Consider the following 16,066-nt stretch of genomic DNA (forward strand, 5'->3'; position numbering starts at 1 on the left):
GTGGATGATGCTGCTGAGTGAGGCAACAGCCCGTCTGGCCTGCAGCGATCATCATGTTGTCTGGACATTCCATCTTTCATCTCTCTTCTTCTTCTTCCTTTTCTTCTGTGTCCTTGCTTTCTCAGGTCAGTAAAGTTGACCGGTATGCTCACCATCAGAGCATTCCACTCACTCAGACCAGATCAATCAGATCCAAACCGTCCGTCCATTTGAATGTTTTGTTCGTTGTTCATTGTTGTTGTTGTACAGTACAAGATACCATATCAAACCAAACCAAACCAAACCAAATAACCAAATAAAATCGAATCAAATCACGAAAACAAGGTTCGTGAGTAAAATGAGGTGAAATGGCATGTCCATATCCATGCCATGCCATTTCATTCTCCCCCCCTGATGCCTATAGTCCGTCCCATACCATGGAAAATCAAATCAATCAAATCGAATAAATGCCTTTGCTTTTGCCTCGCTTGCCCTCGCGCAGTGAAATGAAATAAAATCTATCAGTGGTATTTGGCTCGTAATCATCAAATGCAAATGCAGGAACGGGGAATATCAGTTTTGTCTTTTTTCTTTCTGCTCGCAGATAGATTTCTTTCACCCTGCGCCCTCCTGGGCGACGGCCTCGCCGGTGTTTTCTGCCGGAGCAGCATCAGTACTACTGGCAGCAGCATCATCGGTGGTAGTGCTGCCACCGCCGTACAGCTTGGCGAGGCGCTCCTCTTCTCTCTGCTCGCGCAGTCGCTCGGTCTCGCGCCGCAGCGCCTCCAGGTTCCATATGCCTCGGTCGCCATCTTCGTCGTCGCTGCTCTCGTCTCCGGTCCGCCAGTTGCCGCTCTCGAACAGCATCCTTCCGGTCGCTTCCTTCATCTTCATTGCCTCCTCTTCTGCGGCCTTCTTGTCCAGACGCTTCTTCTTCCATTCCGCGAACGTCTCCGGCGTGACGGGCGTCAGGGGTCCTGTCAACTTGTGTCGTTCCGACTCGAGCCAGTCTTCCAGTGTGAGCGTCTTGAGAGGGGACTTTTCCATCATCGCCTTTTCAGCGGCTTTCTGCTCCTTCGTCTTGAGAACGAAGCTGTTGGTTGTTAGTCAGCCGCCCGAAGAAAAACAGATTGTATATTTACATACCCCGGTGGCAGCGCATGCCGGTACATGCACTTGTCTCCGCCGTTCGGACACGTCCAGAACCAGCCGTACTTCTGATTCTCCACCGCCTCGATAAAGTACTTGCAGACCTTGTCCGTCGTCGTCCGCGGGTTGCCGTGTTTGCTCAGCACCACCTTGCGCAGCTTCTCCTCGTCCCATTTGTCCATCGTGTCATTCTGCTTCTCTTTGTCTGCATCGCGCGAGTCCGAGTAGATATCCTTCTTGGCCGATTTCCGCTCCACGCTCAGGTCGTGGCTGAACTTGCACTTCTTGCCCTTCTCGCAATTGCCCTGCTTGTAGAAGACGCAGAGTACGGTCTTGGGGTCGACGCCGAAGGGCACCTTCTGCACCTGCACAGGCTTGAAGAGCTCGGCAGCCTCCTTCTTGGCCTGCTCAGCTGCGGCTTTCTCCGCTGCCCGACGGGCCTTTTCCGCTTCTTTCCGCTTCTCCTCGGCGCTTTTGTTGGACTGTGCTTGGGCTTGTAGCTGGGCGATCTGTTTCCTTGCATTGCCACCTTTTTTCTGCATGTCGAAGTTTGCGTTAGTATCAATTTCAAGCTATTTAAAAAAAAATTCGGGATCGACAACGCCGTTCGTCGATGGATAGATAGATGGATAGACTGCGGACGTACATTTTTCATGCCAAAGGTCTGTCAACCATCATTACAGGTCAGCCATTTGTCGCAGAGATATCGTCGTTTGGCGCTGGAAGCAGGACGCACCTTGTCCTCGACCGTGAGCTTCTTTTTCTTAGGCTGGTCACCTCCCTTCTTGGGCGGCATCTTGACTGTCTAGGCTGTGCCTTCTGTTTGTCTTCAATCAGTGCAATTCCGGTGTTCCAAGATGTATGGTTGTCGAAATGGAAGTTGCTGGGATGGAGATAGATAGATAATATGTACAGAAGATGTGGTGTAGTGTAGGTAGGTATAACCTGCAGTGGAACTTGGACTGTGGCCGTGGACGAGTTAGGGTCGCCCACACATGGCGGGGAAGGTTTTTAACGGCGGCGAATGTTTGGCGCGTGTCGTGTGTGGCGAAACCGTCCCGGCCGTGCGCATAACGCCGTCGAGAAACTTCGGCAGAATCTACCAATAATCCCATACATCGCCGAGCACTGATCCCCTCTCTATAAAGAGGATATCCCATATCATAAATTCTGGCTCAAGACTGCAGATTATTTTGAATGACATGTTCTGTATCCGTATGACTCGTATATGTGCAGTATTATTAAATGCAATGGAGTATGCTGAATGTGGCGATGGACAGACGACTGCAGGGTGTATAGATAGACATACTATCTCTCAGTGATGGGATAACTCATTGGACAAGAGAACTGAACCAAAGATTCATCATGAGCAATTGCATCGGACTCTACAATGCAGCTCTTTCTTGCAACAACCCCCGCTTCAACAGCAAGTCCGTCACTTCTTCCGCAATGCCCCAGGACAACTCGTACCCTCTTCCCCCAGCACCGTAGGCATGGACGACGACCGGGTGCGATGTCTGCCCACCTGCACCCACCACGCTCACCGTCTCTGCTTCCAGTCTGACGCCGCCTTCCCGCGCAGGTCGTCGTCCGACGATGTCGCGGATCACATCGAACTGGCCTTGACTTTCGGGCGTGAAAGGGAACCATTTGGCTGCGTTCGCGAGCAGCGTCGCCCGGATCTCGGGCAGGGGAGCCGGGTTCCAGTTGTGCGGTTGTTTGGTGCCCCCGATGACGGTTCCTCCTTCGAGCGGACGCGGGATACAGAAGGACCATGAGCCGTCTGCGTTTTGCCTCGTGACGGTGTAGGGGCAGGGGTTGCGGACGAGGCATGTCTGGCCTGTAGATGGTAGGTTAGATGAAAGCTGTCTTTGAACAGGAAGAAGAAGTGTGACTTCTTGCATACCCCGAATGATAAACGATTTGGGATCCGCAAATCCCAATCCGGAACAGTTCACCACCATCTTCACGTTGCTCGCCAGGTGAAACGCCTCCAGGAGACTAGCCAGCGTGTACTCTTTGGTCTGTCCTCCTCGTAGGACGAATTTGCGCAGCAGATGCGCGCAGTACACGGGCGAATTGATGCTGTAGGCCCAATAGCGGATCCCCCATTTCACGCCCTCGGGCAGTTCAGACGGGGACAGCTCCCGGAGGCTGTCACTGAGGTGGGCATAGGCGCTCTCCGGGTCCCGGATGGCGTCGAGATACTCCTGCGGAGGGTTCTCGAAGTACTCGATCCCTTCCATGAACTCTACCCCTGCACCGGGCTCCTCTGCCGCGATCTTCTGGAAGACCTCGTAGGCGCGTCGCGCCCACTTGGCCTCTCTGATCACCTGGGGAGACTTCCCGGGGGTGGGGCGATAGTGGGCGCCGGCCCAGGGAGATGCGTAGTTGATCGAGGTGGTGTTGGGGAAGTCGCGTGCGACGATGAGAATCGATTGCGATCGCTTTAGGTGTTGTTGGATGGTGAGTGCGGTCGAGAGGCCGAGCACGCCGGCACTGAACTCGTAGAATGACAATTAAGTTAGTTTGTAGATCATTGACAGGAATCAGAATTGGCGACTTACCCTATCACGACAATCGTCTCGTTGGCCGTCATGTTACGCTTTGCATATATCTCAGTATGTCCACGGATATGTAGTTGAGATCCCATTTCGAGCCAACGGAGAGGGTCCTTCCACCACCTCGCGAGTCTCCTCTTCAATCAATGCAACAATGCGATAATCCGGTATGTATATACCTAGGTCGGTATCTAGATCCAATATATAAGAAGGACAACTGTTACTCAACCTGTAGAGAAAGCGTAGATACCGGATCGGAAGTTGAGATATTCGAGATAAGAAAATAGCGACATACTTGTATGACGAAAGGCAGAACTCGAACTCAATTAAAAAACATAGCTGATGGAGACGTTGACTGATAAATATTGTGTCATCAAGAACATCAAGACTGCAATCCACAGCGCGTATGTGCGGTCCTGGCAATCAAGAATAATAAATATAATATTTGGGGTGATGACTCTAAGTCTTGGATCGAACGATAAGCTATTTAGAGTCGGAGAAGTTTCCGACGAGATATCTCTCTATCTAATCTCTGATAAATTACCGCCGGGGATTGCCAATGGAACTAAATCGGTCTTGATTGGTTGATGCACGTGGCTGATGACTCAGCTCGTTATCACGGTACCTAGTTACCTAATAAGGTAGTTGTGTAGACTTGTTTGTTTTCCCTCCTTCCTTTTTATTTTTATTTCTTTTTTAACTTTCCTTCTTAGATTTGTCTCAATATTGATGCTGTGAGTGATGCATATATTTTATGAAAGTATATTAATTCGAGTCCTCATTTCTTTGCGATAAAATATTTGTGTAGCTTAGGCTGGTTAGGAAGCACGCGATTTCTATCTAATTCATCAATCAACCAATGACCAGGGATTGTGCTACCAACCTGGCTTCATGAGTCTGCGCGAATACTTAAGTGCACTTACGTACCTCGGTGAGTGTTTACAGTGTCACTTGGGACTGCGATATCATTGTCGAATTACGTTTGGTGATCAATCCGAATCGGGAAGGCGATATATTAGGTAGAGTGACTGTATTGCGTATAAGATCGAGGAATGGACCGCGTAGATATCTACTATTCGAAAAAAAATTAGAAGAAGATTAGAATTTGATTATGCACTTTTCAATCCATCTCACATAGATCGTGGACTGATCGATCTGAGTCTTTGGTTCTATCTCGGCAAATAAATTCCCTGCCGTGACACTTGCTCCTTGCCAAGTTTGTGACATGTCGTTCTGATAATTTCCCCCAAACAGGGTTAGTGACTCCGTCTCTACATGTACTACTCTCTAGCTCTACTACGACGACCCCTCCTTCAAGCTAAACCCCCATCCCCTCCGATAACAACGACATTGGCAACTTCGAGATCCTGATCTAAGGCACTAAATCTTCAGTGTGTAAACAACCCATGCCGTATCAGGGTGAGACTTGTAGCGTAATTGAAGGGCAGGGTTTCTTTACTATGTCATTCTGAATTAGAGGGAGGAGGTGGACAAGGAGAGACATGTGGGTGTGGAGTGGTCTTGGTATGCGTAAATTGGAAGAGGAAATCTTGTGAAAGCTTGTGAAGATACACTGGAAGATGACGATAATGGATTGATGAAAGCACGGCAGATTCCACGCATGTGCAAGCATGTGCAAGCATAGCTGCCAGCCCTAGCCCCAGGCCCTAAGCCTAGAAATGTCCTCTGGTCTGCCGGCTCTTTTCTTAGTGAATATTGCGTTATCGCGAGACAACATACGTGACTTTGGCATAAAAGGTACCGTGCCACCCGGCACATCCCGTTTTCTACGCGATTTCACCTGATGGTACTTGCCTAACAAGGTGGCGCCTTCCCTGTTGACATACGCGTCTGTCACTCTCCCCTTCTCCCTTCTCCTTCCTTCCTCTTGCTCTCCTCTATTACCACCACACAAACATGTCCGCCAAAAAGCCAGAGAAAGACCTCACTGTTCTCGGCGCCTCTCCGACTGCAGAAGTCGAGGAAGGCTCCGAGACGGAGTACAAAGATGTCCCTCTGAATAAAGCGATTACTCCATCGGACAACGATGAGTTTGTCGACCCGCGTCTCAAGAACTACCCCATTCCTCTGGTCGCCAAGTGTGTCGCCCTCGAAAATGATCCGACGTGAGTAGCCAAAAGAGACATTTTCCCTTCCTTTGAGCGGTCAACTGACCTAACTGCTGCAGAGAGCCCATCCTCACCTTCCGCTTTTGGTTTCTGTCGACCTTCTGGATCACTATCGGCTGTGGTGTTTCCTCTTTCTACTATTTCAAGCCTTACAACATGAACTTGACCAGCTACGCGGTCCAGCTGCTGTCATGGGGCATGGGCCATATGATGGCGAAATACTTGCCGACGCGAACCTTCAACACCTTCGGTTGGAAATGGAGCTTAAACCCGGGTCCCTGGAACGCCAAGGAGCATGCTTTGATCGTCGTCGCTTACTGGGGCAGCGTGAGTATTCGGCTTCCCCGACTCTTCAGACGCTTCGCTAATGTTTATATCTAGTGTTACACCGCATGGGGTTTGGGTCCCCTGTCGGCCATGGAGCTGTACTACGGCAGAAAGATCAGTGCTGGCTGGGGTATTGTCTTCCTGATTACCACCCAAATGATTGGCTATGGCTTCGTAGGCTTCTACCGCGACATCCTCGTTCGTCCGCCCAAGATGTACTATCCGGGAGTGCTTCCCAATGTCTCTTTGTTCAATGCCATGCACAAAAATCCGGCGGCGACCAAGAAGGCGATCAAGTTCTTTGCTATCGTTGCGTGTGCAGCCTTCGTCTGGGAGTGGTTTCCCACTCTCATCTTCCCTCTGCTTGCTTCGGTGCCGCTGGTGTGTTACTTTGGGCATGGTCACTGGAAGCCATTCGTCCTGGGATCCGGCACTTACGGATTCGTAAGGGAGCCAAGGTTGTATTAAACGAGTTTTCTACTAATGATTGTTGTTAGGGAATCCTTGACTTCTCATTTGACTGGAACTACGTCTCTTACTGGTCCCCGCTGTACACTCCTTTGTGGTCGACTGCACACCAGGTTGCTGGCGCGATATTCACCTGCTGGCTGGTTTATCCCATCCTGTATTTCACCAACACGATGGACGCGTTGAACTTTGCTCCGATGTCTACCGGTACCTGGGATTCGAGTGGAAAGGACTATAACATTTCCGCGATTATGACTCCCGAGTTTACTCTCAATAAGACAGCGATGGAGGCGTATTCGCTCCCCCGGTGGTCCCCGTCATATGCCATGTACTTTTTCTGGGGCTTTGCCGGAACTGCAGCGGCCATAGTCTACGCCATTCTTTGGTACGGTAAAGACACGTACTCGAGCCTGGTGGATTCGTTCCGCAACCGAAACAAGGACTACGATGACCCCTATCTCAAAGTGATGTCGCACGATCCTCGTGTCCCGCACTGGTGGTACATTGCTCTGTTGGTTATTTGTGCTGCTTTCTCCTTTGCTCAAATCTATGAAGGCCAGATGCAGCTGTCCTGGTGGTGAGTATCTTGTCCTGTCCATACACATCTCCTCTGACCGTCGTCTTAGGGGGTTCATCGTAACGAGCTTGATTTCCTTCATTTTTATCTGGCCAAATGGCATCCTTTGGGGAATTGCCAATATCCAGGTTGGCATGACTTTTCTCTGTGAAATCATCAGCGGTGCTCTGTTTCCGGGTCAGCCGGCTGCCGTCCTCACGTCCCTTGTGTATGGCAGGCAGCTCCTCGAGCAGAATCTCAATCTCATTTCGGACTACAAATTCGGGTTCTACATGAAGATCCCCGAACGTGAAATGTTCTGGGGGCAGATTTGGGGAACCTTCGTTGGCCCTTTTATCAACTTTGGGATGATGAGTGAGTTTTATAACCTGGTAGTAAATTCGAAGAGTTATACTGAGTTTTATTATAGGGTATATCCTTAGTAGTCAGGGTCCCGAGCTGACTGGCAAGGTGCCATCCACGACATGGGATGCGGTGCTGACGAGGAACTACTACTCCACCTCCGTCGTCTGGGGCATCCTGGGTCCGAAAATTCTTTTCAGCCGTGACTCTCCGTATTATTGGATTCCTTATGGGTTCCTGCTCGGTGCGGCGATCATGTTTCTTGTCTGGCTTGTGCATAAGCGGAGGCCACACTGGAAGCTTGAGACTCGATTCAATCCTGTCGTTTTCTTCACCGGCATACTCTCCTTCCCGATCTTTACAACGACGAATCTGATGACTTCGGCTTTGGTGGCTTTCACTTTGTAAGTGTGACGACCGTCTGCATGATGAGCAGTGGCTGATTCGTGCTTAGCATGGGATATGTCTATCGGTATCATCCCGCGTGGTTCCGGAAATACAACTACCTGTTGGGGGTAGGCCTTGACTGTGGCACTCAATTGATGCAGACTGTAAGTGACGAACCAGCCGAAATGATTTATCTAGTTGCTAACTAAGTTTCCGCAGTTCTTGGTCTTTTGCATCAATCGTAAGTTGATTCTACCCGTCCTTGTTTTTACACGATCGCTAACATGACCATCAATTTCATCAGTGCCTGGTGCCAGTTTTCCTACTTGGTGGGGGAACTCGGCCACTCCTGATCGATGCTTTCCGCCGGCCGATCTCCCGCCGAATGCTATGAATTCGTAAGAACAGCAGAAGGAGAACAGGAAGGAGAACAGGATACGGGTTGACATGAATTCTTCATCTGTTCCAGTTCCATCCGATGTTGAACGTTGTTCACGATGTTACAACCATGTCTCAGCGCTCTCACTGTACCTAGTCTTTGCGCAGGTTTCTATCAAGAGTGTTGAATGAATTATTTACCCATGTGTATTCTATTGGAGCAGTAGAACATGCGAAAATCTCTACCCGAGTATCCATCGACACATCAGACAAACAAAGAGAGCTAGAGAGCTACCCGCACAAGCATACAAGCAAACAAACGGGACACTCTCCTCATTTTCTCTCCTGCCTACCCGTATTTCAATCCTTCCAATCTTGCTTCATCTTTATCTCCCTCCTTTCGCTGACTATTATCATTATATAGTCATTATATACAGTGTGTTGAGTTTGACCTGAAGAATCGTCGGATACAATATTACCCCTATGTATTGTGATTTCTTTCGATAATTATCCTAGTCCGACCCAGGATAGAACTGGTATTGGAAATGCACAAGACAACGTTCTTTCTGAGTGGAAGAGAAATCCATTCGTGGCGAAGGCCGGCGACGAGGCAGATTAAGACCGCCGTGAACATCTCAGTCATCATTGTATAGTCCCATAGTTTAGCCGTTCCTCGCGCTTTGAGCTGTGGCCACTGCTGCAACAACCATGGGCTTGTTTGAGACCTGCGTTGTTGCGTATGGACGTCATGACACACTTACCTATAAGGGCCAATGCGCGAACTGTCTCTAGGGAGGCAAAGGCAAAGGTGCCCAGTGTTCTTTCAGTTTGGCACTACCAGTCCTCTGTCATACTATAGCTAACATCAAGGCAGACAAGAAGTCCATCGTGAATGTCCTTCAGCGTGCTAAAGTCCCAGTTCCAGATCCTCCCTCCAATGTTGACAACAACGACTTCGATAAGGACGAGGATGAGGATGAGGACCTCGCTGCCTCTAAAAGGACTCGTTTAGGGAGCCACTCCAGTGGGTGGATATCATCGGTCCACAGACGAGAGTAGGAATGAGCATCGACAGCGTTCTGAAACGTCAGGTCGCCTCGCTCCCTGGCACCAGTGCTGAGATTCAGATCGCCAACGACCCAGTTTTATCCGTCCCTGCGCCAAAAGTCCATTTTATGACTTTAGAGATTCGGCCGGCAGACTGATCGCCACGGACAAGATACGGTTCGATGATCGCTTCAAGGATAATACCAACCGGCTGGAAGAAGCCTTGAACCGACCAGACGAACCGACACACCTCGCAGATGCTTTAATACCGACCATCTGGTCGTCGAGACCATACAGATGAACGTTTCTTGAAAGGGCTGCCCTGGCCCTATTACCTGTTCGATTCATGGCCGACCCAAAGCTGTCAGGTGCTTAATGGGGATTTTTCAACTGATGCTTACTGCCACGCCCTTCTACACATCGAAGGATTCCTTCTGCGGATAATATGTCCCATTCCTGTGTGTTCCTCGCCTGTGGTCGACTCGACCACAGACTGGTCATCTCTGGGGCTCAGCTATAACCACTCTAACCTCTTTGACTTACTAAGTGATTATCCTGGCTGCTTCATACAGGTCACCCACGAGGCAATCCACAAGTTTATTTTCAATAATGATGTTTGCGATACTGTCGGAACGATTATCGTCTGAATAATTACAATCGTCTGGTAAGCATGACTTGGCTTGCAAATACGGATATTGCGCCATGTAATGTACTGGCAATCGGGCTGTTCGTGATTACTATCTGCAAATATTGCACCAAAGCCGAGAAACAACTGAATCATATCAGCTAGCTTATGGAGCCGCTCCTTCCTGCTGTGAATCCTAAATCGTCCTCGATGTGGATTGATTCTCAATGGCGATCTAAAAAAAAGAATATCAAAATCTGTGGGAAAGAAGATGGGATAAGTAGGAAGTCATGTTACCCGACGTGCTCCGCGTTGTGAACCATACATGCAATGGCTTTCTACAACTATTACCAGTGCAACATGTCTTCGATTGAGTATCGTTCTAAAATAGAGAAAGAGAATCTTCAAAGAATGCATAGAGCATCTACAACAGTAAATACAGTTCGCTGCTGGAACGAGGTCATGCTGGGTATCGCTGACTAATCGAGTCACTGGTCACGTGCTCACCTAACCCTCAACACCTGTCTTCGTACTCCGTATAGTCTTTGTATACCTCATAAAAGCTTCATCTTTCAGTATCGACCTCCCATCCCCACAACTTTGCCACTATAAGACTTGAGTTTTCTCTTGTGACACCTCGGACGTCTGCTGTACCTCCTCCAGCTTCGGGTAGTCCTCCTCGTAAGTCATGAATTCGTCATCATTCAGGTGTTTATACCGGAACCAGAAAATAACTGTCTGGACGGCGAGAGCGATCGCCGGCCCAAGCCAAATCCAAATCAGGTACGGATCCACCGTCCAGGGTAAAATGATCTCGCCTAACGCACTCGAAAGAGAAGTCATAAACAGGAAGATAGCCATGACAAGACCTTTCATGCTCTTGGGGGAGCGGGCGTAGGCTAGTTCGTAGGCGGTGACGTTGCAGAAGCATTCGGAGATGGCGCCAAGAGAGACATTTGGAATCTGCCACCAGACGGAAAGGGGCGAGACACCGTCGCAGGTGGAAGCATAATAGCCACATGGTGAAGTCTTGTAAACGCGCCACTGGACGATGGCACCGATCACACCGGATATCGTCGCCAAGATAAAGCCAAAGGTAATACGGCTGATCCGGCCGAACTTGATCTTGTGCCGATTGAGCCAAGGGTAAATCACGTGGCTCAGAAGCGGGACGGTCACGATAATCGTCAACGGATTGAAATTGCTCAACAGATCGTTGGGAGCTCCTGCAGTGGTCATGGAAGCGGCTTGATTAGTGGAAACTGAGCCTATACCACCGTCGTTTAGGTTCCACACTGGAAAATATAAGAAGATGGCTGACGCGGAAACAGTTCGCCGGACGTCGTCAACGAGCTTGTCGTCCCAGTCAACTCCGATATTGGTCACACCCTGGGCGGCCAGCACGCTGGGTTTCGCAGCATCCCAGAAATTCTTGCGCCAGAACCGGAAATGGTTTCGTCGGAGAGCGGTGAAAATGATTTTGATTGCTTTAGTGAGCTCTGATCCAGTAGGAGGATACCTTTTGGTGCGTTTGTAGATGGCGAACAAAACAATGGGGAGAAGAAAATATATGATACCAGCAAGCAAGTAGGCAAGCCAGTAGCCGACGAGGCGCTCACACCAGGCAGTAGCGACCGCGTAAAAAGCGCCAACATTCACCATGGCGTAGAAGATAAGCATCGTTCTTTGAACCGTAACCTCGGGATCCACAATGACTTTCTCTCCGGATTTCAGGACCTTGGTGTATTGCTTCTGATGGCGATGTTGGTCAAGGACCGTGGGGGCGATGTTTGGTTTGAAGATACCGGCTCCAATGGCTAACACGACCAGGCTGATAATGAACGGCGGCGCAGCATGTGAAGGGCCAGCTTGCAGAACCGACGGAAGGGCACCGAAAATCGAAATGATATGGGCGATTCCACAGATCAAGACTCCGATCACGATAGCGGTGTATCTCCCGGTTTTGACGTCTGCGAGCCAACCGCCAAAGATGGGGATGACATAGGCGAGAAACGTAAAAGCCAGAACAAGTCCGTTGCTTGCCTGTAGTCCAAGCCCTAACGCGCCAGCGGTCTCTTCTGATCCTCTGGGTGGAGCGCCCGCTCCATTACCACCTACATACAGTTCATCTATCAGACAGAAATTCATCACGTGTGAGGAGACAGATACTTACCTTTCGGCAGGGGAAACTCGATAAAGTTGGAGAAGACTGTCTGGGCGCCATAGTATGACGCGCGTTCCGCAAACTCTACGATACAGAGCGCATACGATGCTATCGGCAGGTTGTCTGCGATTTTGCGGAGAGTTTTCTTTTCTTCCTCTGTTGGGGCTGGATATTCCTCATCATCAGTCGTGGCAGTGACCTCGAAGCCTCCCTTCTCCTCATCTCTCGCCAAGTCGCCAGGGACAGCAAACGAGTTCTGGCCATGGGGTTCGATCACTTCGTCCGGGACGGTGGTGGCGATCACGTCGCCGGTGATATGTTCACCGGCATTGCCAGCTGGGTTGAGCAGGTGAGTGGCCATTAACCGAAGAGAAGGGAAAGTGGTAGAGGAAAACACCTACACATTGTGGCTGGTCTTCGACAGTAATGACCGTCTGTGAGCTGGGGCACGAGTAGACAGTCGAGCCGAGGTCTGGAGGTTAGTAGATAAGATGGGCAGAGCCACCCTTTTTATCTATTTATGTATGTATGCATCTTCTGTGTAGCATTGGTATAGTCGTAGCGCACGGCGGGACTTGCAGGACGAGTGGACAATCCCCCGTGCCTTCTGTCAGTAGTCCATGATGGTCGAAGAGATGCTTGACCAATGATAAGGAATATGCGCCAAGACAGCCCGAACAAGGGCTGTTTGCTAACTGGCTACTGATAGGAGAAGCATTGTTTTAGGACGGCGCGACTCCTTGGCAGGGCCTTAGCACGAGTCCACGGCATTGCGAATTCACGGACCTTGATGTCGTCTGCAGCTGAAAGCGTGGAATCGCTAATATCGGTCGCTCGAGTCGCTTGTTGTCACGCGCTAAGATTGATTGTCTTGAGACAGGGTCGTAGACGCTAGCAGAATGCAACGTTGGACTGAGAAACGGAATCCGGACAGGCCACTTATCTGGCTACATACATTCATCTAACTCTAACCATCCTGGAGGGATTCTGTCTCACCCCAGGGAATTGGGTTTCCAGCAGCAGATCACACTCTGTATGCGGAGTACTCCGTGCATGCTATGAGCGCTGCTAGACCGGCCAATGACGGCCAGACCCGTTGTCTGTGAACAGGAGCAGATAGCGACGTAGCCCCTATAGCGATTGCTCCGCTCAGACTTCCTGAAAGCTGACCTATCCAGCGCCACCAGCCATTAATTAATTAACAGAATCTTCGATTGGTATTAGCTGTCGGAAATATTCTAGACTCAGTGCAAGTCGCGACACGAAGGAAAGTTCGACGGAACGGGTCGAGGAGAGTGGAGAAACAAACTGTTGTCGATCACGACATCGGCGCAAGTGCCAAAAACACACCAACATCCCGCCATGGTGGCGCATGATCGCATGCTATCGCCCAACAGAAATGAAAACAATACCTGTTGATAGCCCGTTTGAGAAGGTCCAATGTGTAGAACGCCCGATGAAAGCCGCGCCTGTAGACATCTGGATGGTCGAGGCTTGAAGGGTCTTCGCATCAATCCGTCATGTGGGTGGCTGAGAGAGCGATAAGATAAAGGCTTCGGAGATCACACAAAGGCTGCAACTCACTGCACCTGGTAGTCAGCACGATGTTTCCACCCGCTGTCAAGTCTTCTCGGAATTATTCTAGCAATAAGACCTTCGTGCCGGATAACGTCGGCCAGTCCGTACGACGTAGGACAGATCTTAGCAAGGTTGTTGTGGACGCACTGACGTGAGATCGCAATCGCGTGAGATGCCGCCATTTGCGCTGAAACTCGCGCGAACCACAAGGAAGGCGGGCATTACCTAGATAGGAAGGTTGCTGGACTCCATCACTTCAATTCGGGAGTCTCTCACGTGCATTTCGGACCCTGCAGGATAGAATCATCCAAGCGCGCTTCCTGTGGAAAAGGCCTGAGAGGGGTGCCTACCCCAGAGGGAACTAAAGTACCTGCCTACCTGGGTAGGGAGTCCAACCACTGCCGGCTTCCTTTTTAGGCCTAGTTCGCACAGTCATCTTCTCTCATCGTACTCCATAGACAGCTTCCATCAGCAAGCACTCTTCCATCATCTCATCAACGCCGTGGGCATTCATGAAGCCCTGCGAAGGAGAGAGACACCCGCACGGCACAGAATACCACTTGCGTCTATCCTATCATGTCAATCAACTTAAATGACCCTGATAATCTTACTCCGATTATCTTACTGGATCGACCTCATGCAGTGCTACCTCGCTGTTTGTGCTGGCTGCTTACTCATCGGAACTCCCCGAGCTCTGGACGAACTAGGTGTCCGGGCTACATAAAGTCTTGTTGGTTTCTGTGGAAGCAAGAAAGGTCTGGTTTGCCCGACAGTCTTCCACAAACGTTGGCAGGGCACTTGGATCATCTGCTCTACCATGTTGCTAGGTGGGATTGGCGTTCAGTAGACATGGAAGCTGTCATGTCGTTCAGACCAGGATGATGGAGGAGTCAGAAAATCTGGATGTGTATTGGTACCTGTTTTACATCTATTTCCTGTTGACCTCGGGAACAATGATTGGACCTTAACGTACATCATACGGAGTATAGTGCGGGGCATTCGCGCCCAGCACCTGAGGCTATTGTCGCTCTGCCCGTCCCCCCGAGAAACAGAACACAGCAATTCCGACACCAGAATCGACGTACGCAAACAACCATGGCTACAAGTACTCCTGTCCGCGAAGGCTCAGTTCCCTTCACTTTCCCGACCTTGCCCTCTCCCGCTCAGACATGGTATCGCGTATACGGCAACCTGGACCCAGGCAATCCCGCGGTCGTGCCGCTGGTCGTGCTCCATGGCGGACCCGGCGCCTGTCACGACTACATGGTGCCCTTGGCCGATCTGGCCAGTAGCATCCCTGTCATCCTGTACGATCAGATCGGGAACGGGCGATCGACACACTACCCGGAAAAGAAGGGGGACGGCGCATTCTGGTCGGTCGACCTGTTTATCGCCGAGTTGGAGAACCTGCTCCAGCAGCTGGGTATTTCGGACCGGTTCGACATCCTGGGTCACTCCTGGGGCGGGATGCTGGGCGCCGAATTTGCCATACGACAACCAGCGGGCCTGCGCCGACTGATCCTGTCCAACGCGCCCGCCGACGTGGGCCTGTGGAGGGAGGCCGTGAATCGACTGCGGGAGACGCTGCCAGCCGACGTCCAGAACGTGTTGAAGAAGTGCGAGGAGGAAGGGCAGACCGAGTCTGAGGAATATCAAGATGCGGTGATGGCCTTTATGGCCCGATTCGTGTGTCGTCTGGATCCGTGGCCGCAGGGCCTTCAGGATAGCGCGGACTGGATGGTGGAGAAGGATCCCACGGTGTATCTGACGGCGTATGTTTTCACCCCACACCACGGGAGTTGAGAGAGAAACTTGCTGACTATGGCCCTTTTTCGGGAACAGAAACGGTCCATCCGAATTCTACATCGTGGGCTCCTTGAAAGACTGGAGCATTGTCGACTCGCTGCACAAGATCAAGACGCCCACGTTGCTGATCAACGGGCGGTACGACGAGGCCCAAGACAGTGTCGTGGAGCCCTTCTTCCGAAAGCTGGACAAGGTCACCTGGGTTACTTTTGCCGAAAGTGCGCACATGCCGCATTGGGAGGAGCGGAAGCGATATATGGAGGTGGTGGGCCAGTTTCTGAATGGGAAGGAATGCTCCGTTGAGGGCATATATGTTAGAAAGAAGGAATGAACTACGAACTTGCCCAGCATGTAAGTAAATAAATAACTCAGTTAACTATTTTGGCCGTTGCTTTTGTTGCATGCATCCATGGTACCTAGCGACGTACCTTACCTGCGGGGTATGGCTGTCTATTATTATAATCAATCAAGCCCCGCATACTGCCGGGATGACGACATCAACGGATAAATCTCGTGACGGACAAATCCATCACAACCCTCGACAGACGA

At 50.5% G+C, this 16,066-nt stretch overlaps 6 protein-coding genes across 6 annotated transcripts; 2 read left to right on the forward strand and 4 right to left on the reverse strand.

The window, feature by feature from the left end:
- Positions 1–594: 594 nt before the first annotated feature.
- VTN77DRAFT_252 (uncharacterized protein) lies at positions 595–1,924 on the reverse strand (the record flags this gene model as incomplete). Its single annotated transcript, XM_069418368.1, has 4 exons — positions 595–1,072; positions 1,126–1,664; positions 1,775–1,792; positions 1,865–1,924. 4 exons carry the CDS (start codon positions 1,922–1,924, stop codon positions 595–597), a joined length of 1,095 nt encoding a protein of 364 aa, XP_069282615.1.
- A 589-nt stretch (positions 1,925–2,513) lies between these two features.
- Positions 2,514–3,781, reverse strand: VTN77DRAFT_253 (uncharacterized protein; the record flags this gene model as incomplete). Its single annotated transcript, XM_069418379.1, has 3 exons — positions 2,514–2,968; positions 3,035–3,627; positions 3,696–3,781. 3 exons carry the CDS (start codon positions 3,779–3,781, stop codon positions 2,514–2,516), a joined length of 1,134 nt encoding a protein of 377 aa, XP_069282616.1.
- A 1,825-nt stretch (positions 3,782–5,606) lies between these two features.
- On the forward strand, positions 5,607–9,645 carry VTN77DRAFT_254 (uncharacterized protein; the record flags this gene model as incomplete). The annotated part of the gene is made up of 12 exons (XM_069418390.1): positions 5,607–5,815; positions 5,878–6,145; positions 6,200–6,589; positions 6,643–7,190; positions 7,240–7,544; positions 7,600–7,936; positions 7,987–8,083; positions 8,139–8,160; positions 8,224–8,317; positions 9,066–9,112; positions 9,172–9,321; positions 9,425–9,645. 12 exons carry the CDS (start codon positions 5,607–5,609, stop codon positions 9,643–9,645), a joined length of 2,688 nt encoding a protein of 895 aa, XP_069282617.1.
- Positions 9,646–10,575: 930 nt separating this feature from the next.
- Positions 10,576–12,538, reverse strand: VTN77DRAFT_255 (uncharacterized protein; the record flags this gene model as incomplete). Its single annotated transcript, XM_069418401.1, has 3 exons — positions 10,576–12,083; positions 12,143–12,469; positions 12,535–12,538. The coding sequence occupies 3 exons, from the start codon at positions 12,536–12,538 to the stop codon at positions 10,576–10,578; spliced, it is 1,839 nt and encodes a 612-aa protein (XP_069282618.1).
- Positions 12,539–13,377: 839 nt separating this feature from the next.
- Positions 13,378–13,893, reverse strand: VTN77DRAFT_256 (uncharacterized protein; the record flags this gene model as incomplete). The annotated part of the gene is made up of 2 exons (XM_069418412.1): positions 13,378–13,663; positions 13,718–13,893. The coding sequence occupies 2 exons, from the start codon at positions 13,891–13,893 to the stop codon at positions 13,378–13,380; spliced, it is 462 nt and encodes a 153-aa protein (XP_069282619.1).
- A 913-nt stretch (positions 13,894–14,806) lies between these two features.
- On the forward strand, positions 14,807–15,848 carry VTN77DRAFT_257 (uncharacterized protein; the record flags this gene model as incomplete). Its single annotated transcript, XM_069418423.1, has 2 exons — positions 14,807–15,483; positions 15,554–15,848. 2 exons carry the CDS (start codon positions 14,807–14,809, stop codon positions 15,846–15,848), a joined length of 972 nt encoding a protein of 323 aa, XP_069282620.1.
- Between the last annotated feature and the right edge of the window lie 218 nt (positions 15,849–16,066).

Source organism: Rasamsonia byssochlamydoides (assembly GCF_041956645.1).
Source record: "Rasamsonia byssochlamydoides strain NRRL 3658 unplaced genomic scaffold VTN77scaffold_1, whole genome shotgun sequence".
Taxonomy (NCBI): domain Eukaryota; kingdom Fungi; phylum Ascomycota; class Eurotiomycetes; order Eurotiales; family Trichocomaceae; genus Rasamsonia; species Rasamsonia byssochlamydoides.